The sequence below is a fragment of the Asterias rubens genome, chromosome 3 (assembly GCF_902459465.1).
Source record: "Asterias rubens chromosome 3, eAstRub1.3, whole genome shotgun sequence".
Taxonomy (NCBI): Eukaryota; Metazoa; Echinodermata; class Asteroidea; order Forcipulatida; family Asteriidae; genus Asterias; species Asterias rubens.
Window position 1 is genome coordinate 22,490,944 of NC_047064.1, and position 23,073 is coordinate 22,514,016.

General features: G+C 36.8%; 1 protein-coding gene across 5 annotated transcripts; it reads left to right on the top strand.

The window, feature by feature from the left end:
- The first annotated feature begins 1,385 nt into the window (after window positions 1-1,385).
- Window positions 1,386-21,801, top strand: LOC117287820 (lysM and putative peptidoglycan-binding domain-containing protein 1-like). Of its 5 annotated transcripts, none has more exons than XR_004518850.1 (6): window positions 1,386-1,684; window positions 4,080-4,204; window positions 4,729-4,944; window positions 5,482-5,675; window positions 12,876-13,026; window positions 21,088-21,801. XR_004518850.1 is itself a non-coding variant. In XM_033768354.1 (5 exons), exons 1-5 carry the CDS (start codon window positions 1,514-1,516, stop codon window positions 21,123-21,125), a joined length of 744 nt encoding a protein of 247 aa, XP_033624245.1. In that variant the 5' UTR covers window positions 1,386-1,513; the 3' UTR covers window positions 21,126-21,801. The 5 variants fall into 5 exon arrangements, 2 of the variants coding, with proteins under 2 accessions (XP_033624245.1, XP_033624246.1); XR_004518851.1 differs by having other exon boundaries at window positions 21,091-21,801; XR_004518852.1 differs by lacking the exon at window positions 1,386-1,684 and adding an exon at window positions 2,564-2,671.
- The last annotated feature ends 1,272 nt before the right edge of the window (window positions 21,802-23,073 follow it).

Below are 23,073 nucleotides of genomic sequence, written 5' to 3' on the forward strand. Positions count from 1 at the left end.
TTCTTTGTGCAACAAAAAACAACATTCTTGAATAAGTAGGTCAGGCGATACAAAGAGAATGTTGATTCCATCATAGGCATCTCGGTTGGATAGGTTAACGACATGTCTTTATGGAACAAGTGGGGGAGGTGGGGGGGGGGGCTAGCAGTTCTGAAACACCTGTGTACTAGATTCTGTTTTTCTGAGAATGGAATTTTCTTAAGTATGTAGCTATAAAGTGTATTATGGCGTCGATGGTATTCCAAACTGTTACCCAACTAATTGTATTATTTACTTTATCCTATCCTATACAATAATGAATCCTACTTTGTCATTGTTAAAGTTAGCTCCTTTATCCTAATTATAGGGGTGTTTTTCTGTGTTTCATTCATGCTCACATTGAGTATCTCCAAATGGCACACAGCTATAGGCACGCACCCGCTCGCATTGATCAAGCCGGTGGTAGCATTGGGACCAAAGCAGTCTGATTGGTCTGTTTCTGCAGACATAGCGCATCGGGGCCTAATTTCAAAGAGCTGCTAAGCACAAAAATGTGCTGAACATGAAATTTCTTCCTTGATGATGAAAACAGGATTACCAAACTAATTTTCAGGATAAGCAAACAACAGCTGAATACCAGTAAACAAGCAATATTTGTTTATGCAAAATTTGGATGATAATCTTGTTTTTATCAAGGAAGAAATTTCATGCTAAGCAAATTTGTGTGCTTAGCAGCTCTATGAAATTGGGCCCAGATAATTGTGTAAAATGTCCCTCCTATATACTACCTATCGTCACCACAAGATAAGAACTTGCGAAGTGTCTGCCAGCAAGTGACCAACGTGGTCCATAAGAGCGTGTGCTACGGGAATAAATCACTAACCGGTACTATCTCTGACTAAAGTCCGCTTTTGGTTTTCCTGCACAAACTTGACTGAGAATACAAGGAGACAGAATCAGTGATGCCCAAAGACTCCCTGAAAGTAGGAAAGGGTACATAACCTTATTATCAATGAAGGCTCTTTTTGTTTATTATGTTACTCCTTTTACTTTTGGTCAGAGAAGCTAAGAAAAGAAAAGGCATGCCGGAGGGGATTCTGTCCACCCTTACGGCGAACTATGTACAAACCTCTTCTCGCCCTATTTTCATTGGAATCAAACTAATTCAACTGGAGGGGAAATAATGGTGAGGATGGGTGAGAAAATGAAGTTGTTAAACCCCTCTTGCAACAGAGGGCGCTCTTTGGTAATGTTTAGTCTCTAACTCAAGCTAAATACGACGAGCTTGAAGAGGAGACTAGTCATAGGTGAGGCAGTTGTCTGGTACCCCGACGATCTGTACGAATATGTATGAAGTTTTAAAAAAATCAGCCAGACTATACCACTAAGTACGTACAATATTTTCATTTTGTTGACGATTGAAGATTTTCGCGAGTTGTGTGTAATTTTGTCTTGATTAATTGATGATTTCTTCGCGTCCAAGAGAAGCAAGACAAACTTGAATTTTGCAGGCAAAAGCAACGTTTTCATAACAATGTCTACCCAGACGAAAAAAGGTGGTGAGAAACTGCTTCTGGGTCCCGCCAAGAAGTCGTACGGGCGATCGTACGGAAGTACGAAAAAATCGACGCAGGATATTTTCATCAAACACATAGTGACAGCAAGTGACACACTGGCCGGGATTGCATTGAAATACGCCGTATCGGTAGGTCTATAGCTCTAACCTCTATCTATGCTCACAATATCATATCACATAGTGACACCAAGTGACACACTGGCCGGGATTGCATTGAAATACGCCGTATCGGTAGGTCTATAGCTCTAACCTCTATCTATGCTCACAATATCATATCACATAGTCATAGCATGGAGGTAGAATTCTACCTCCATGCACCAAGTGACACACTGGCCGGGATTGCATTGAAATACGCCGTATCGGTAGGTCTATCATCTTGGGTAGCTCTAACCTCTATCTATGCTCACAATATCATATCACATAGTGACACCAAGTGACACACTGGCCGGGATTGCATTGAAATACGCCGTATCGGTAGGTCTATAGCTCTAACCTCTATCTATGCTCACAATATCATATCACATAGTGACACCAAGTGACACACTGGCCGGGATTGCATTGAAATACGCCGTATCGGTAGGTCTATCATCTTGGGTAGCTCTAACCTCTATCTATGCTCACAATATCATATCACATAGTGACACCAAGTGACACACTGGCCGGGATTGCATTGAAATACGCCGTATCGGTAGGTCTATAGCTCTAACCTCTATCTATGCTCACAATATCATATCACATAGTGACACCAAGTGACACACTGGCCGGGATTGCATTGAAATACGCCGTATCGGTAGGTCTATCATCTTGGGTAGCTCTAACCTCTATCTATGCTCACAATATCATATCACATAGTGACACCAAGTGACACACTGGCCGGGATTGCATTGAAATACGCCGTATCGGTAGGTCTATCATCTTGGGTAGCTCTAACCTCTATCTATGCTCACAATATCATATCACATAGTGACACCAAGTGACACACTGGCCGGGATTGCATTGAAATACGCCGTATCGGTAGGTCTATAGCTCTAACCTCTATCTATGCTCACAATATCATATCACATAGTGACACCAAGTGACACACTGGCCGGGATTGCATTGAAATACGCCGTATCGGTAGGTCTATCATCTTGGGTAGCTCTAACCTCTATCTATGCTCACAATATCATATCACGGCCAAGTTCAGTTTTATGAAGAACGAGAGAAGTGAACTGAAAGTATAATTTCAGAGTTTTATTTTTCATAAATTTATTTTACACTAATTTTATTATTTATTTAATTAATCATTTTGGATAACTTTCCGTTTGGCGCCACCACTTTTTCACTCATTTTTACAAAAAGGGATATCTCATTGAGGTAAATTAGATACTATAATTATTTCATATCGAATGAAAAAGTTTTTTTTTTTAAGGATTTGTTTTTGTTACAATAATACAATTGATGTTTGCAGAATACACAGAGTCTCCAGAGACGATCGAACGGCAATTTGAATTATTATTACAAACAAATTAATTCTTGGGAAAAAAATCATTTCCTGGTCTGATCTTTCTTTCTTTAATCTTTGTATCATTTCAATATCATCCATTGGCATTGTTTATAATGGTTTTGAACAATACATAAACTACGGAGCTAGTAATTGCGATAACGTAACCCTCCTCCCGGCGGCCACCAGAGGCGGCCGCCGGGAGGAGGGTTACGTTATCGCAACTACGGAGCTTGTAGAAGCTAGCCTGTCTGCAATATGATTGATAATGATAAATCTCTCAACGAATCATCTTCAAGCTGATGCTCATTGTCCACAAAGCTCTCAATGGCAAGGCTCCCCACTATGTTTCTGAACTGCTTCAAGTTTACACTCCATCAAGGAATCTTCGATCAAGTTCCATGCTTCTCCTCATTGAACCCAAGTCTCGACACTCATGGGGTGACAGGTCTTTTTCTTCAGCCGCGCCACGCATCTGGAACTCTCTACCACTTAATCTTCGATCTTGTGTTTGTACCGCAAAATTCAAGTCTCTTCTCAAAACTTATCTTATGTCACAGGTTTTCAATGACTAATTTTGTTGTGTCTACAGTCTGTTTTTCTTTGTGTTGTGTTTTGTTTTTGTTTTGTTTTTGGTTTTACTGCGCCTTGAACACCCAGCAGGGTGGATATGTGCGCATTACAAGTCTTATTATTATTATTATTATTATTATTATTATAATGGTATCATGATGTAGTGGAAATGCATAATGATTCTTACTAGGGAAAACCAACGCAATCAGGCAAGGACACGGCTGAAAATCCAATCCACATGCAAGGCTAGTGAAAGTGGGATTTTAACCAAGGTTAAAGAAAAAGGTAGGGAAAGAAACCACTTAGCAAATCGGATCACTACACATTTACACGCTTCGAGTAACTACTTCTAGGCACAGTTGTGCCACCAAACAAAACATGTTGAATAATTACAAATAGTCGATCAACTCCCTGGTAAATCGCAGTGTTTTACAAGTTAAATGTATTCCATCTTTCATTTGTTGCTAGGTTGAGCAAATCAAACGAGCAAATAAACTCTACACCAATGACAGTATCTTCCTTCGTTCAACACTTAGTATTCCAGTCGGTGATCAACCACTTCCAGCTCATGTCCTTGAAAATGCAACATCAAGGTAAAGAATGTTGCCCCATCCTATTATGTTACCGAAAGCATCATAAAAAAAACACTTCCTATTGTCCCGTCTCAACTTGGATCCTTGGACTTACAATAGGGCTCGGTGGAGACAAAACTAGAGACAAGCTTGAGACGAATCCCAACTGTCAGCAGTCTAGCATGTCTAGTGCTGCGACCATCAGACGGGCAGGGAACTAGCAGCAGCTACATGTACATATACCTGTATACCTGTAACTGAGCTGCTAGTTCCCTGCACCATGAAAGATCTCTGAATCTCAGGGACCAGTTCCAGATTTAATGATTTTCACGTTGGGACAGAGCAATATATGTCATTATTAGGACTGTGCATACAAATCTCAGATGGTATAAACCATGTTTTCATTGCTTTCACTAATAAATGTGATTTGATAAAATAAAATTCCACAGGTTAGTTGATTGAAAACTTTGAGATGAGTTTAATTTACCTACTGAATTGTAAGGTTCTTGATTGGAAGATGTTGACTTGATTGATTTCTTCTCCAGGGCAAACGGGAGCCCCATCCACAAAGTAGCCGTTGATGCGGTTCTTTGTGAGAGCTCTGAAGAGGAGGAGCTTGGAGGCGAGGAGGAGGAGAAGAAAGAGGAGGAAGGAGTAGTGACTGAAGATACACGAGATATGCCCATGGACTTCTTTAATCGTATCGATAGACAGATGAGAGAAAGGAAGAATAATATCGAGAAAATTGAGACGAATAGCAGGTGGGTTGAGAGGGTTGAACCCAAGCATTTTATTTACAATGTCTAGAGAATCAAGCCTAGATTGTCATGAAGCATGGACAGCGTCTTTGTTAAGCGGTTAAGGGAACCAGACTCAAGTTCTGGTTTAGTGGTGTTATTTAGAGAGTGGGGTGGGGTCCCAGTCATGGCATTTGCATCCTTGAGCTAGACACTAGACAATAGTTGGTTGGTCTTAAAGATGGTATGGTACGCCGTAGATCCTGTGTATTTTAGAGTTCAACGTTAAAACCTTTTTTCCACTGTAGGGCTTTGGTCAGCCGCTGTCATTTCTACAATCATGGTAAATGTGCCATCAGTGTGTCCGACCATGTTCCCCCTATCAGGATGTTGAGCATGAAACCAGACTTACTGCTTCTTCTCACCGATAAATAAACTCTTGCTTTGCTGAGATGCAGAGCAAGGAGCCATTCCAACAGTGTCCACATTCACCTCCAAAGGATCACTTTGCAACTGACCGAATCATTAAATTGTCATCTTCAATTTTTTGTTCTCTCATAGTGTTTCACAAATTGAAGCCATCTCACCAAATGTTCAAAGCAGTTCCGCCAAGAAGTCGCCATCGAGGGTGTCGTCCACCCAAGGTTCTATGGTCAACAACAGCTACCAGACAGGGACAGTTACAGTCAACTCAGATGCCACGCAAAGAAGAGGGGATGTGCTGAATGAGAACACGAGGGGCGGAGTTAGTAAAGGTAGGGGGAGGTCATTTTTTTCTGGGAAGAAAGTTTTAACCATTGATGCACATAACTGGACAGAGCTCGTTGAGTTTTGAGCAGCTTTTGTAGACTTTTTTTTTTCATGGTGTGGCCATCTTGATTTATTCCTGCTTAAATCATTGTATTCTAAACCAAGGCTGGACAGAAAAATAGTCTGGTTTCTTTTTGACACAATGAATATTAGCATTCGTTAGTATTACGGGATACAGGGATCATGATCAAAATGTGGGCAGCATGTTGAAAGTGTATTTGCATGGCCGTTTTGTTTTGTTTACTCATCGTATCATCCATTGCCATGTAGTTTTGAGTTTGTTGGTTACTTTGGGGTTTTTTAAGTCCGAAAAGAATACTGAATTGAGTTTGTGTAATAACAAGAAATATTAAACTGAAAAAAACCTGCCGGATTAAGAAGTCCCTATGTCTAAAAAGATATTTAAACCACATGCAGTATTTATTAGTAATTACAAGTTCATACATTGTACATAAAAATGTTTTGTAGTTCTACTGTAATATAAGTGGCTCAGCCAGAGGTTCTATATTTATATTTTTTGTATGCACGGTTTGAAGTTAGAAATATGGTTCTATGTTTAAAGCATGCAGAGTTGAATGTTTAATAAGTCTGTTGAAATATTAATCCTAGAAATATCAAGATTTGCAATCTCAATGTGCTCTCTACAGTAAACTTGAAGTGATCGATACTGATTGTAAAGTGGCCCAAGATATCAGTGATTGATACTGATTGTAAAGTGGCCCAAGATATCAGTGATTGATACTGATTGTAAAGTGGCCCAAGATATCAGTGATTGATACTGATTGTAAAGTGGCCCAAGATATCAGTGATTGATACTGATTGTAAAGTGGCCCAAGACATCAGTGATTGATACTGATTGTAAAGTGGCCCAAGATATCAGTGATCGATACTGATTGTAAAGTGGCCCAAGATATCAGTGATCAATACTGATTGTAAAGTGGGCCAAGATATCAGTGATTGATACTGATTGTAAAGTGGCCCAAGATATCAGTGATCGATACTGATTGTAAAGTGGCCCAAGACATCAGTGATTGATACTGATTGTAAAGTGGCCCAAGACATCAGTGATTGATACTGATTGTAAAGTGGCCCAAGACATCAGTGATTGATACTGATTGTACTTGGCCTGTTTTAAATCAGTTTGGTGCTCAACCAATTTGTGACTGGCTCTTACTAACATCTTGGGATTTTTCATCACAATGACAATTTGTTTTAGTGGGTAGTGTAGTGGCTTGAGAACTAAGCTATCCACCTAGAGTAGCATCTACTATTAATCAAGACTTCTGACTCTGTTTCAGCATGTCACCAACATCAAAAATCGTAGTTTGCACAGCTTTGTTGATCTTGCTGCAGCGTCAAAACATATGACTCTCGGTCAAATAATAATTTATGTTAATTTATTTCCACGATCGCGTGCTGATTGGTTCTTTAGAAAAAGCTGTGGAGCAAGCAAAAACGATTCCAAGTGAAAGCTGGTCAGGATGGTTAATTCATGACATAAGAGGGCGCACTATAACGATTTACAACCGAGCGCATCTACAAAATCCACTATTGATCAATGACTAACGACTTGGGCCAACATCATCATTCTTCTAAGTCAACCTTTTTCACTGTAGAGGGCCCATTATTGCGAATCATGTTTATTTATCTCCTTGTTTGTTAATTGTCCATGTTTTATTAAAGCACACCCAGATTTTTCCAATACCCAAGAAAATTGCAGTTCTGTATGCCAAAAAGTACTTAAATTATAGCTTTAAATGTTTTTTTTTTGTTTACTTTATCAAGACCAGCAACTTTCATCTGAAATGCAAACAAACACGTCGTTTTGCTAATGCTATGAACAATATTTTATTTTTGATGATTTTTGTACAAGTTTCAATCATTTAAAAAATGAATAGTAAATTGAAGGAAACCCTGCGTTTCTTTGTACATGTACATTGTAGTTTGTTTTAACTCATTTCAGCATATTTTGTTTTGTCAGTGGTACGTTTGTCTTTGTTTGTCACCCCCACCCCTAAACAAAAATAACACTGAAGGGAACAAAATAAGAAATATCTGAACAAGAATAGAAATGTGTGGTCTGTGGTGCTTATCATGGACTTCCTAAATCCATCTAGGTCAATACATGTCAGGCATGCAAGTTTTTTTCAGCAGTCCTAATAATAACAATCTTGTAAACAATGTCTCCACCTTCATCAGTGGCTTTGGCTTATGGCTAAGTCACAGCATCTTTAAGCCAACAGTCACAGTTAGTCACACTCACAGTGTAAACTTGTGTACCAAGGGAAGCAGAAACCACAACAACAACAACAACAACAATCTGTAACTGTAAGTGGTTCGATGAACTTTAAAGGGTCACATTGCCTTGGATCGGGCGAGTTGGTCTATGAAAATCATTTCAAACCGTTTGTTATAATATGGTTAGAAAGATTTTTTTAAAGTAGAATACAATGATCCACACAAATATGCTTCGAAAATGCACGGTTTTCCCATTACTTTGCGAATTACCACAGTCGGCCATTTTATGGAGTTCAGAATTCGACTGCACATAATGCACACAATATGTATCGACTTTGCTGGGTGTTCAAGGTACAAGTACTCGTATACATTATCCATTATCCACAATGAACTATTTAGGGTACACAATTTGCACCAGACATGCCAGAATTCAAACACCCTTTCCATAAGATATTCCACTACAGCCAGCCTGTTATTCATCTTCTAAATCCAAAAAGTTCATTTCAATCGACAATTAGTCCTAACACATTTTCTGTGATGAGTTTGGGTGAATATTAAGAGTAAATGTTGTAATATGAATGAAGGTTGCCTATTAATAATTCACAGCGTTGTGAATTATTTATGGGAACCTTCATTCTTGGTTGGGGGAGGTTGGCCTTGCTAGGCAGCCAGCCAGCTGTGCTTAGAAGCCCAATATTACTAATAATGATGACAAACATTCACTAACAATAGGCCTACATTTTGAACAAAAGAAAAATTCCAATATTTTATGTTTAGGCCTATTGCTTGTTCGGATTTTCCAAGTAATTTTGAGAGACACAAAAAAACTTGGAAGTAAAAAATGTAACGAATTTTCTTAAAGATACACACTGTAGGCCCCTATATACAAATAGGCCCAACATTAGTTAAATCTACAGGGAAAGTCATTTGTGCTAAGCACAATTTGTATTCAAACAACACATCTATCAAAGAAACTGGACACTATAGGTAATTGTCAAAGACTAGTCTTCACAGTTGGTGTATCTCAACATAAAAATATGCTTAAAACAACAAACCTGTGAAAATTTGAGCTCAATCGGTTGTTGAAGTTGCGAGATATTAATGAAAGAAAAAACGCCCTTGTCGCTCTATGGTCACACGAAGTTGTGCGCTTTCAGATGCTTGATTTTGAGACCTCAAATTCTAAATCTTAGGTCTCGAAATCAAATTCGTGGAAAACTACTTCTTTCTCAAAAACTACGTCACTTTAGAGGGAGCTGTTTCTCAAAATGTTTTATTATTGTTATTATTATTTATTTGACCTCAACTAATACAAGTACATCAAAAAGCACAGCAAAAGTTAAATGAAAAGCAACAAACCAACCAAAATAATGACGAATACAATAGTTATTCAATCAAAAAGCACACAATAAATATTAACAATAAAAAAAATAAAACAAAAATTAAAAAATTAACCTATCAACCTCTCCCCATTACTCGTAATCATGAAATGTTTTAAGATAATAATTATTTTGAGTAATAACCAGTGGTGTCCACTGCCTTTAAACACATCCAAACAAATATTGACCTATATTTTGGCATTTGTTTTCAACTAAAAACAAAAACAAAAGCAGAAAGCATTGTTTTATCATGTTGATAAAAGACAAGCAATTTTTTGTTTCAACAGCCCTTTAATAAAAATGTAAACAATTATGTAGGCCTAACTGTTATTGTTGATAATTCAAAGAGGCACATAGGCCTATTTGTTGAGTTTAGTGTCAACAAATATGCCCTCTTTAATAAATCCTCACTGCCCATGAAAAGTAAATGAGTCAGTTAATATGTAATAAGTTAGTTCAGGGCTGAAATGTCACCAGTGAACTGCAGTCCCCGGGGCCAGTGGTTTTAGTGATGGGTCGGTTAACTAAATAACATGACCAGCCTGGCTAGATTGGATTTTTGTTTAGGCCTAGACCTCACTATTCCACTCAGAAACAAACTATGTTGAAATGTTGACTTTGAATCTGAACAATTCCTTTCAATTCTATTGAGTAAAGAAGTAGGACTATTACTTAAAACCCCAAAACTTCCAAAAGAAGTGCAATTGGTGTTGAAATAATTAAATACATGTTGTCCGGATTGAGGAAGGCTTTCTCATTTTGATTCTGGTCTCTGCTGGTCCAGTAAACATTTTGAGCTCAGACCTGCAGTATTGTAGAATTTTATCTAAAAGAGGGCCTTGTAAGTATTTATAAATATGTACGATTAAATTTATTATAAATGTACAATCGTATCAAAATAATTCGAAATACTTATATTTTAGCCTCAGATAGGCCTTTTAAAGATTGTTAATACATTTTCACCAAACAACTGAACAAGAATAGAAGGCTTGTACTTTAATCAAAGTAACATTTGTCAATTCGTTTGAATAAACACAACTATGTTAATCTGCAAGGTAATGTTATTTGTAAAACAAATGCAATATTTTTGTAGGATTCAATGTTAATCTGAACAAAGGCCTTGGGAGGGTTTATAACTAATCCAAAGAGCAAACTGCTAGGCGTATTGCCACAAATGTTCAAAGATTAAGATAGTTTAAAATCAAAGATGGTTTTGTTAGAAGGGCAATAGATCTGTGGTAGGGTCATAGATTGGTTTTTGTTAACGCAGTGCTGATTTAAAATAGGCCAACTTATCAGTCAAGGTACAATAAAAGTCACCTGTGAAAGTTTCTGCTGAAAACAGTCTACTTTATTTTTTCAAGCACATATAAAGTGTCATTGATCACATGGGTATCATGAAGGTGTCACATTGGTGTTACATGGGTGTCATGAAGGTGTCACATTGGTGTCACATTGGTGTTGTATGGGTGTTGTGTTAGTGTTACATGGGTGTCATGTGGGTGCTGGGTGTCATCGAGAGGTTCTACTTCTTTGAAAAACAGAACTACTGTAGATTCCCAGAGCAATTGGCCATCAAGTGCAATTTGAAACCATCACTTTTCTGCTACATGTAGGTCATACATTGCACAACCAGTATTGTTTCAGCAAAATATAGTTTGTGACCCGACGTTTTTTACCCTAGCAGAGTCTTTTTCTTGTCATACATGTATCATATTTTATTTATAATGCATACTGTATCTGAACCAAGTAAATTACATAGACATGGTAGACTGAGCGTAAACATGACAAGTAATGTTTTCTGCTGGTGGGTTGAAAAGCAACAACTACTTTGGGCCAAAGTACAACTGTCAAAACCAAAGATTGTATAGTGATAGTGTCGCAAAGTGAAAACCGGCATCTGGAACTCTATCTGTATGTAGAGCCTGGGCGCCATTTCAGTAAGCACGTGTTCTGTTGTATAGCAATAGTAATTGTCTTTGAAACTGATCTATCGTTGCTTGCTTTTAAAAGTTTTGTCCAGTGTACATGTGTACACCTTTAATTTCAGCCCAAGTCGAACTGGCTCTTTTTAAACAGCCATCTGCCTGTAAGACTTGCAGGTTTTAAATGTTTATTGGGTGAGTGCAGTGTTCATGCAAATATGTATACTTTGAGTGATCATGTGATGATGATGATGCATCGTGATTGGTCTCTGTTCATGAATGATGGTTGGTCAGTTTATAGCACTTCATTTTAGCGCTAGCCTATCTAAGCATGGTTGAGGGTGCATTGGTTACACTAAACATTCCATGAGCTTTTTATTCACATGAAGCAAAACATATGCTTTGGCAAACATTTTGTACAACTCCAGTACATAACCATACCAGCTTTAAGAAGATTATGCTTTAAAGAGAGGCTCCATGGTTGAATTGAGTTTTGTGATGCACTAATTTTCCAATAACATCGTAAAGAAACCTCATGAGAGTGGGGGAAAATGCAAGTCTCTAACCTCACTTTAAAATGATTTAAAAGCTCCAAATATTCTTGAAAGAAGTAAAGCATGTACCAAAGGGGGAATGAAATAGTCCACACTGTGTCTAAACCAGTAGCTTTATGTTGTTCCTGAATTGTCACATAATATGGAAGGTTCCGGGTTGAGAGTAATGGATAACCAGGACCAAGCCATTTGCAGGAATGTTTACTTCCTTCAAATCTCATTCACATTCAGAAAAAGGATGTCATTTAAGTAAAGAGCAAATCACATCCAGTAAGGGGATCTCTCATCATAAGCAAAACAAATTCCATGCTTAGCTACTAGCTACTCAACACTTTTAAAACAGCTTAATTAGAAAGCTAATGCACTTGGGGCAACCTTCCCTGCTTAGCTAGCTACTCAACACTTTTAAACCAGCTTAATTAGAAAGCTAATGCACTTGGGGCAACCTTCCTTGCTTAGCTAGCTACTCAACACTTTGAAACCAGCTTAATTAGAAAGCTAATGCACTTGGGGCAACCTTCCCTGCTTAGCTAGCTACTCAACACTTGTAAAACAGCTTAATTAGAAAGCTGATGCACTTGGGGCAACCTTCCCTGCTTAGCTAGCTACTCAACACTTGTAAAACAGCTTAATTAGAAAGCTGATGCACTTGGGGCAACCTTCCATGCTTAGCTAGCTACTCAACACTTGTAAAACAGCTTAATTAGAAAGCTGATGCACTTGGGGCAACCTTCCCTGCTTAGCTAGCTACTCAACACTTGTAAAACAGCTTAATTAGAAAGCTGATGCACTTGGGGCAACCTTCCCTGCTTAGCTAGCTACTTAACACTTGTAAAACAGCTTAATTAGAAAGCTGATGCACTTGGGGCAACCTTCCCTGCTTAGCTAGCTACATGTACTCAACACTTGTAAAACAGAGCTAATAATCCACTTGTACTTCCCCCCTTCCATCTTCTATCCTCCCAAACAACCGCCTCCTTTCTGGGAATGTGGCTGACGCCCACCACCACGAAACCCCCACTTTTTGTAACCACTCCTCAAACCTGTAGGAAAAGAAGCTAAAGTTGAACTGGTATCATGTGATGAGAAGGAAATGGTGTCAGGAAGATCGTCTAACGACGAAGGGAAGGCTAGAGTTAGATTGGTATAGTGGTTCTCGCAGGGCTTTTTAACATGGTACTTATCGGACTTAATATGTAGGTAAGTCGCAAGCCATTATTTTCACAAGTAGTAGATTAAACTTTCAGGTGCAGTCCATTTCATGAGATAGTCTTCAATCTGAAACCTCACTGATCACACCTGACAGGGCCCAAGTTATCGGTTCTGCTTACGGCAGAATTCTACGCTTACCAGCTGGTAAACGTAATCGTAAGCGAGGAAGTCCGCGGCAAGCAGAACCATGAAGTTGAGCCCAGTACCATTTGTCTGTTTTGGGATCTAACAAATAACTCTTACAATAGTTTACCCTAGAACATTTTATCAAGGTCAAAGCCAGGTCAAAGGTCATTTAGCCCAACCCCTCCCCATGCATGGCCTCCATAAAAAGTTTTTAAGCATGAAACAGTAATTTCATTGTAATTGCCTGCAAAGGATGATTAAAGTTTTTTGAATTGAATTGAATTGAATGAAACAGCTAAAGAAAATGGTGACAGAAAGAATATACTTTGTAGGTGGTTGCAGTACTAACACATGTATGCATTATTAACATGATTAATTTGACATTGGTTTGCATGCTAATAATTTCCATCAACTTCCTTTTACCATTAACAAGACAAACAACAACACCACCACATCTTCGTTGGCTGCATCAGTTTCTAGACAGGTTTAATAGCAATTCAGTGACTTGACAGACATTTAAATATGGGTACGTACATCTGGTATAAGTTTTAAACAAACTTTTGCAAATGTTGTAGTTCAGGAAAGATAGGATTATTTGAAAATTGCATTATAATTGGCGGGCGCTGGAGGTGGGGTCGGATAAGGATGGGGAAGTCTTGCCCCAAATCTAATTTGCAAAAATGGCTAATTATTAGAACACAAAGCTGGACAAAATTTGATTTTCTGGATCATTTGTATGACTAAGGTGACTTTAATTGAGTATCAGTTTGTTATCACAAATGACAATATCTTGAACAGTTTAGAATGCTTTATATCTGTAAAAAATGCAGCGCCAGATGATATAGATGTAAAAATTCACAAGTAAAGCATGCCTCGCTCAATTGCTGGACCATCTGGCTAAGTACTGTGTCCAACCAACTATCAATTTTAATATCTACTCCTGTTAGATAAATTATTATTTTATTCATACTTATTTTGCACAGGTTGTACTCTTCACTTAATAAAAATATCCCTAGTTTTACTGATTAAAGTTTATTTCAACAAATATTTAATAGGGAAGGTACATATTGTATACATTTAGGAATCACTCTTGAAATAAATGGCAATCAAAGCTAACAAGTTGATTAAAGTACAATCGCTTTTGGTTGTGTATCAAGCATTTTGAGAATCATTTCTCTTCAAAGTAATGTGGTTATGCAAAAAGATTAGTTTTTATTCCCCAAAATTCGAATTTAAGAAATGTTACTATCAGAAAGGTTTCTCAGATTGTGTTTTCCAAATGTGACCAGTGCAAGTCTGAGTCGTGATTCTGATGCTGGAAGCTTTCAGGGAACATTGGTAACTGTCCTGGGAGGTTCAAATTGGTTGACATACTTTAATTGATTTCAAATCGATGGAGGCACTTCAGATTAAATCACTTTGCAGGATGCTTACCACCATTACAATCTTTATAACAAGTAGGATCTTATAAACAATGCCTGTTTAATATTGGGGTCATGACCAATATATGAGCATTCTTTAACATGACAAACTTTTACATCAGATACAATGCACAGTTTCATTCTGGGGTCATGACCAATGAATGACCATTATTTTATTAATATAGGCAAACATGACAAACTTTTATATCATATACAATTCCTATTGTAACACACGCAGAGAAAAGATTACACAACTTGTGTAAAATATTACATGTTTTAGATGTAGTGGGCGAACACCATAACTATTAGGTAAAACTTTACCCAACAGGCGTTGGGTAATATCTTGCTTAATAGCTGTGTAAAAGTTTACATAAATATTGGGTAGTTTTCTTTACTGAATTGTTCGGTAAACCCACTCATGTAAAATATTACTTAATTGTGACGTAAGACTTTACCGCTTTACAATGTAAATAGTTGTGTAAAACTTTACATCAATATTGGGTATTGTTTTTACTGAATTGCTGGGTATAAATCCACTCATGTAAAATAATTACCTTATTTTGAAGTATAGATTTTACCGATTTTTAATGTAAACTGTGTGCCTTTAAAACTGGTAATAATAATTATACACAATGCTTGTGTTGAATACTAGCAAAGTGTTATTTCATGGAGTTTAGGGCTGTAATAAATGGACACATCATAAATACTGAGACTTGGCGACTACAACATGAATTTCAATTTCGAATTTCAATTTTTTAATAAAAATTTAATGGTAATAACATTAACAATCCAAAACATCACATGTGCAAAATGGGGTGTTTTGTATGTTTCATAATCAGTCAACAATTTCAGTGAATTTAAAAAATTACAAAAAATCTACCTAATTGGCAAGGTCAGAATAAATATTCCAGGCTAACACAGCTTAAACTGTAAGGTTGTTCCATAAATCAAAACTATCACAACTATCACATCTCTGATGATTTTGATACTTTATTGCAAACAATTTGTGCAAGAACTTCTTTAACTACAATGCTTCTGGAATGGTCAAATTACATTAATTGGCAAGGTCAGAATAAATACTTCCAGGCTAACACAGCTTAAAGAAGAACTCCAAGGTCAAATTCAATTTTGGGTTTGAACAATTTGTATGGGGAATTATTGGTTTATCCGAATTGTCGCTAAGCAATCAAAACGGCGTTGAATTTGACATTTTGACAAATTTGACAAAACTAGAAGGGTATTGAATACAAATTTGAATTTGACCTTTGAGTTCCTATTTAAACTGTAAGGTTGTTCCATAAATCCAAACTATCACAACTATCACATCTCTTATGATTTTGATACGTATTTGCAAACATTTTGTGCAAGAACTTTCACTGCACCGCCCGAGTTTCTGAAAACCAATTTTTCAAGATTCTTGCAGTAAACAACTGGAATCGTAGTTAAATTTTTAACATATAGCTTAATATTTATGCGTTAGGCGTTAGTTTTCGACAATATCATCATTAATGATGAATAAATACAGTTTCCGTTGTGCTTACTAATTGGTATGAGCTAAATTATTTCATCGAAGCTAATGACGATGAAATAATTTAGCTCATACCAATTAGTAAACACAAAGGAAACTGTATTTATTCATCATTAATATTGATATTGTCGAAAACTAACGCCTTCGCATTTAATTAGTTTGAGCATTGAGTCAGAGAAAAGCCTTGAAAAGCTATTGTGTCCATTTTATCCTTACACAAAACTATTCGAGAGCCGATTATTGTTCCCAAAGGGAGCTTGTACTTTTATACAAACATTACCGAAAGGGTAAAAAATTGTGCATAAATATTAAGCTATCTTTTAAAAATTGAACTACGATTCCAGTTGTTTACTGCAAGAATCTTGAAAAATTGGTTTTCAGAAACTCGGGCGGTGCAGGGACTAGAGGGTTAACTACAATGCTTCTGGAATTTTGACAAATTTGACAAAACTGGAAGGGTGTTGAATACAAATTTGAATTTGACCTTTGAGTTCCTATTTAAACTGTAAGGTTGTTCCATAAATCCAAACTATCACAACTATCACATCTCTTATGATTTTGATACGTATTTGCAAACATTTTGTGCAAGAACTTCTTTAACTACAATGCTTTTTGAATGGTCAACATTAATCAGATACATCATGAGATGAACAGTTAGCCCTGAACTCTCGAATAGTGCTGCTCTTCACACCGCCTTTGAGTTCAAACACAATCAATTCAATGAACTCCCAAACGCCAGAACACTTCTCCTGGTAGCTCAAGTCGAAGACAAAATGTGTTATGAAACACACATCCAGTGCTTTCACAAGGGATGACTGTTCAAATGCATTTGCTCAAAAATTACGAACACTTGCTGTGGAGCCAGTGCAGACCCACCTAGTATCACCATGGTTGCGATCTGGTGTCCCTGTTGATGTCTTTCAAATACTGGTCCAAACTTGTGTTTTCCTGCATAAAGGGGAATAATATTAAACACAATAGGTTAAATTTCAATGGGGGTGCAGTACAAATTGTATGACACGTGTATATTGTCTGTAATGAACTTAAAGTATTGTAATATTACAATTAAACCAATTTTGCTGTAAAATAATGATTTAATCTGATTGTCTTAAGGATGGGGTACACACAATGTCAGATTAAATCATTATTTTATATCAATAGTGGTTTAATTATCATATTACAACACTTATAGATCAATAGAGACAATGTTCCAGTACTGCAATGTATGTGCAATACAATTTGTACCTGATGTACATGCACATAAATTTAAAAAAGTACAAATAAAAATTGAAATAAAATAAAATAAATAAACAAATACATAGGGGCTTAAAAAATAAACAAATCAACAAAAGGTTCAATGATGGAGACTTGCAGTTCTGGAATAAGGTGATAAGATCCCAGGAGGAGAGATAATTTTGGTGCTATATATGCAATCCCACATAACAGTAGGCTACCTGAAAACTTTGATTTTTCTTGATCTTTATCTGATTTTTCTTTTTTTTCTTTTTCTTTCTTCCTTTTTTTTTTGTGTGGGGGGGGGGGGGGGGGGGTGAGATTTCTTGAATAATTCCTTTAACAGGTTAAAATATACAAAGGGTAGATGTGTTTGTGCGATTCCCCTCTCCCAGAATTTGCATTTTAAGTCAATTGTATCATTTGTCAGTATCTTGTAAAGACAAAATGTTGAAAAGTTATTTGATTGTTCTTCTGAACAAATGAGAGATTAAAGTTAGCCCAATCATTGGCCTGATGCACCGTGGCTGTATGAAGTGGTGAAGCTTTAACACAGTGGCGATGTACATGTGTACAATGGTCTCCAACGATGCATGTTGTACGGGTATTTCATCGAAGCTAATGACGATGAAATAATTTAGCTCAAACCAATTAGTAAACACAAAGGAAACTGTATTTATTCATCATTAATATTGATATTGTCGAAAACTAACGCCTTCGCATTTAATTAGTTTGAGCATTGAGTCAGAGAAAAGCCTTGAAAAGCTATTGTGTCCATTTTATCCTTACACAAAACTATTCGAGAGCCGATTATTGTTCCCAAAGGGAGCTTGTACTTTTATACAAACATTACCGAAAGGGTAAAAAATTGTGCATAAATATTAAGCTATCTTTTAAAAATTGAACTACGATTCCAGTTGTTTACTGCAAGAATCTTGAAAAATTGGTTTTCAGAAACTCGGGCGGTGCAGGGACTAGAGGGTTAACTACAATGCTTCTGGAATTTTGACAAATTTGACAAAACTGGAAGGGTGTTGAATACAAATTTGAATTTGACCTTTGAGTTCCTATTTAAACTGTAAGGTTGTTCCATAAATCCAAACTATCACAACTATCACATCTCTTATGATTTTGATACGTATTTGCAAACATTTTGTGCAAGAACTTCTTTAACTACAATGCTTTTTGAATGGTCAACATTAATCAGATGCATCATGAGATGAACAGTAAGCCCTGAACTCTCGAATAGTGCTGCTCTTCACACCGCCTTTGAGTTCAAACACAATCAATTCAATGAACTCCCAAACGCCAGAACACTTCTCCTGGTAGCTCAAGTCGAAGACAAAATGTGTTATGAAACACACATCCAGTGCTTTCACAAGGGATGACTGTTCAAATGCATTTGCTCAAAAATTACGAACACTTGCTGTGGAGCCAGTGCAGACCCACCTAGTATCACCATGGTTGCGATCTGGTGTCCCTGTTGATGTCTTTCAAATACTGGTCCAAACTTGTGTTTTCCTGCATAAAGGGGAATAATATTAAACACAATAGGTTAAATTTCAATGGGGGTGCAGTACAAATTGTATGACACGTGTATATTGTCTGTAATGAACTTAAAGTATTGTAATATTACAATTAAACCAATTTTGCTGTAAAATAATGATTTAATCTGATTGTCTTAAGGATGGGGTACACACAATGTCAGATTAAATCATTATTTTATATCAATAGTGGTTTAATTATCATATTACAACACTTATAGATCAATAGAGACAATGTTCCAGTACTGCAATGTATGTGCAATACAATTTGTACCTGATGTACATGCACATAAATTTAAAAAAGTACAAATAAAAATTGAAATAAAATAAAATAAATAAACAAATACATAGGGGCTTAAAAAATAAACAAATCAACAAAAGGTTCAATGATGGAGACTTGCAGTTCTGGAATAAGGTGATAAGATCCCAGGAGGAGAGATAATTTTGGTGCTATATATGCAATCCCACATAACAGTAGGCTACCTGAAAACTTTGATTTTTCTTGATCTTTATCTGATTTTTCTTTTTTTTCTTTTTCTTTCTTCCTTTTTTTTTTGTGTGTGGGGGGGGGGTGAGATTTCTTGAATAATTCCTTTAACAGGTTAAAATATACAAAGGGTAGATGTGTTTGTGCGATTCCCCTCTCCCAGAATTTGCATTTTAAGTCAATTGTATCATTTGTCAGTATCTTGTAAAGACAAAATGTTGAAAAGTTATTTGATTGTTCTTCTGAACAAATGAGAGATTAAAGTTAGCCCAATCATTGGCCTGATGCACCGTGGCTGTATGAAGTGGTGAAGCTTTAACACAGTGGCGATGTACATGTGTACAATGGTCTCCAACGATGCATGTTGTACGGGTATTGTGTGCACAATACGGGGACCATTGATCAGACCTACGTATGTATTTGTGATATTCAAGTCACTGTTCAAAAGTTTTGTCAGTCAAAATATGACGTTCAACTGTCCCTTTATCTGTGCTAACGAGTCGTTTATAGTCTATCACTACAGATAATAACATCAACACAGAAATCTGTTATAGTACTTACCGTCAAACGTCTCAACTAAATGAGGGAAGTTTCACTCAAGAAGTTTTTCCTTCATGAGATCCATTTCGTTACGTTGTGTGTGGTTACACTGTGGAACTGCAGAGCGCGACCCCAGCAGACAAGTCACACGCTGCGTATTTTGCACAATACTTGAGTAAAATATCGTGGTTTACTAAACACCATGTAAACTTTTACAACCAGTTCAGTAAAATTTGCATAATATGTGTTTAAAGTTGCTAAGTTATGTAAACTATTAGTTTTACTAACTATTTGAGTAGTTTTTTATTTACACAAACATCTTGTTTACATTTTTCATTAATTTTTACTTATGTTAAGTATTTTTTTACTTAACACATTTAACATAACTTTTTTTTACCATTCTTTTTCTGAGTGCACCCATAACAACTATTCTTTCTATACTATTGCTTTCTATACATGTAAGTCAGTAATGGTAACACATATTGTTGTAAAGTAGTTTTGTTTTCACTTTTGATTCGTCATGTACTTCCGTTTCTGTCATTGACAATCTCTATAGAAAGCATTCTTGCTATACTTATTGTGTTTTCTTTATAATTATTTTGTTCATGATTTCTGTTTTTTATGCATGTTTGGTTTATGTCTTGAAAAAAGAAATGGCTGTAGATTGTGCTTGTCCCTCTGGAACTCTAACGTTGACTGGGCATTTGTTCTAGCTAGTTGCCCAAATCTTCCTGTATTTCTCTCCTGATTCACTCCATACCTATATTTAGACTAGAAGATTGAAATGCCTGAGCCAGGGATAAGCAAGTAGCCCACCCCCCCCCCCCCCTTCAGACTAGTTTAACTGTTTTAATTTCACTGCATGCAGGTGAGTTTTTTTCAGTTTGTATCTTGAGTTGAGTTTGGTTTGAGTTTGATTTAACCATCAACAACAAAACAATTCCATTTCAGAATGGGTCCCTTCATACAAATTCTGACCAATATGCTTTTGTTTCCTTGAAAACGCTTAATTTAATGTTCTCTTGGATGGCTGTCACCTTTTTGAAAATTTATATTGCAAGGGGCAATTTAACATGAACGTGATCAAATATTTATATAAGCCATCCAAACATAGTTATGTCTCTTGCATATAGTGTGCTCATGTTCTTTATTATCTTTATTTGCATGCAGCAGAAGAGGCAAGGCAGCCAGAGGTGGAGCTGAGGTGATGCACCAGCGCCCTCTGTTGACAAGGACAACTCATTCTGTGGCAAAACACCAATTATCTCATCGAGGCAACTTTATATTTTCCCAAACGAAAGGTTAAAAGTGAATCTGGAAGTAGTACCCCTTGTTCTCTGCTCCCACAAAACGTTGAAAGTAGAAAAGGTAATCCCATCTATATTCCTTTGTGCCATTTGTGATTATGAGTAGTGACTCTCCTTAAACCAATATTGGGGCCAGACTAGTTCCCCTCCGAGCCTCACTTTGGTAGTGCTGTAAATCAAGTATTGTATCAAGTTAAACCAATTAGAAGAATCACCTCTGCCCTTCATACACAAGGACAAAAGTGCCTTGGTTTTAGAAAGGATTAAGGATCGGCCTGCCCAACAATTTGAAAAACAGGACCTCTCCTCCCTTCTAAAGTTGTTGAAGACTTTATACAATGCTTGTATATTATGATTAGGTGTATGTGGGTAGATACCGTTGAACTAGAACAGAGCACAGTGCTGAGGTAGAGCGCCCTCTATGTCAGCTATGGACATAGAGTAGCTATGGACATAGAGTATCAATAGCATGTGGTATGCATGTTACGCCAATGTTTACCAGTGCCCAGTTTCATAGAGCTGCTTATAAGCTCAAAAAAATTGTTTAGCATAAAGTTATGCTCATCAGAATTAGGTTACCAGCCAACCATTATGTCACATGTACAATCTGTGACTGGTATCCTGCTAAATTCTCCTTTGTAGACGAGTGTTAAGCAATATTTTTAGCCGAAGCGACTATGAATTTGGGCCGAGATCAACCAATGGGAAAGTCAGATGGCAGCTCACACAGCGTGCCTCCAAGCAGACTGGACCATCATAGAGCTATACGTAGCAAATAGTGCTTAACATTTTCTGCTTAAGGCAAGGATAAAGGAGACAAGATATAATTCACAGATGATACCTGTCGAATGGTATTTAAGCTGGTAACCTTATTCTGGTAAGCCAAATCTGGTTGCGCTTAGCTATTTTGTTCTTAATCAGCTCTATAAAATTATGGAATCAGATTTGATAAACAGCATTCTCTAGGTTTTATTTCTGTATAAGACTCTAACATTACTCTGTTATTCGGCATGATTGAAAGCTTTATAGCGCGCAGCCATGTAGTTTACGTTATAATTCGCAGCTGATGTAAAATAGCTGGCATTAATAAAAAAAGCTTTTTCAGAAACATAGTTCTACATACGTTCCTATTCCTGCAACAGCAGTATGTATTTGTATGTAGATATGGTTTATAATAAGTGTAGTCATATTCAGAATTGAGACAAGAAAGGTTGTTATTAAGGTGTTGTAGAAAGGTTGTTCACTCCTACAAGTTCAGTCTTGTAAGAAGACTAGAATGAATTGAATTCTTATCATTGCCTGACCATCTTATGTTACTACCATTAACAGTTTTGGGGACTGGGTGTGTATTCATTCAAGTTGTAAACAGTAGTATTATTTAACTCATTTCTCCATAGATGTTTTTTGTTTCTTTCTTTAAAGTCAGGGTTTTTAAGCATACCATTGTTGTTTTTGTTTTACCCAGATGTTCTCTTCCATTTAGGAATTGTTATGGTTTCCTTTACAGTTCAGAGTATGGACCCTAACACAAGAGTGTTGCAATAGCACCAGTGGTGTTATGCATCTGGCCACAGTGTATAACAAGTCTTTAGCACATTTTCCCTACATTGTCCTATATTTGTTCCCCAGGCACATACTGTGGCTTGTTTTGGCTATTATCCTACAATCAAAGTCGTATACTTAGCAAGCTTGACAACTGTATGTCACTAATATGAGTTGTCCACTTTTATTTATTTGAGTTGTCCACTACTTGCTTGCCAATGAATGGATTTAAAGCTGTTTGATTATACTCAGTCTATTTTACTTGGCACAAAAAAACATGTGCATTACACCAGAGTCAAATTTCATA

What these genes read in the sequence shown, in the direction of transcription:
- LOC117287820 (XM_033768354.1), top strand. Translation starts at nt 1,514, where the DNA reads ATGTCTACCCAGACGAAAAAAGGTGGTGAGAAACTGCTTCTGGGTCCC. An exon ending in CATTGAAATACGCCGTATCG is followed by an intron (nt 1,685 to 4,079) that starts GTAGGTCTATAG and finishes ATTTGTTGCTAG; the next exon opens with GTTGAGCAAATCAAACGAGC. An exon ending in AAAATTGAGACGAATAGCAG is followed by an intron (nt 4,945 to 5,481) that starts GTGGGTTGAGAG and finishes GTTCTCTCATAG; the next exon opens with TGTTTCACAAATTGAAGCCA.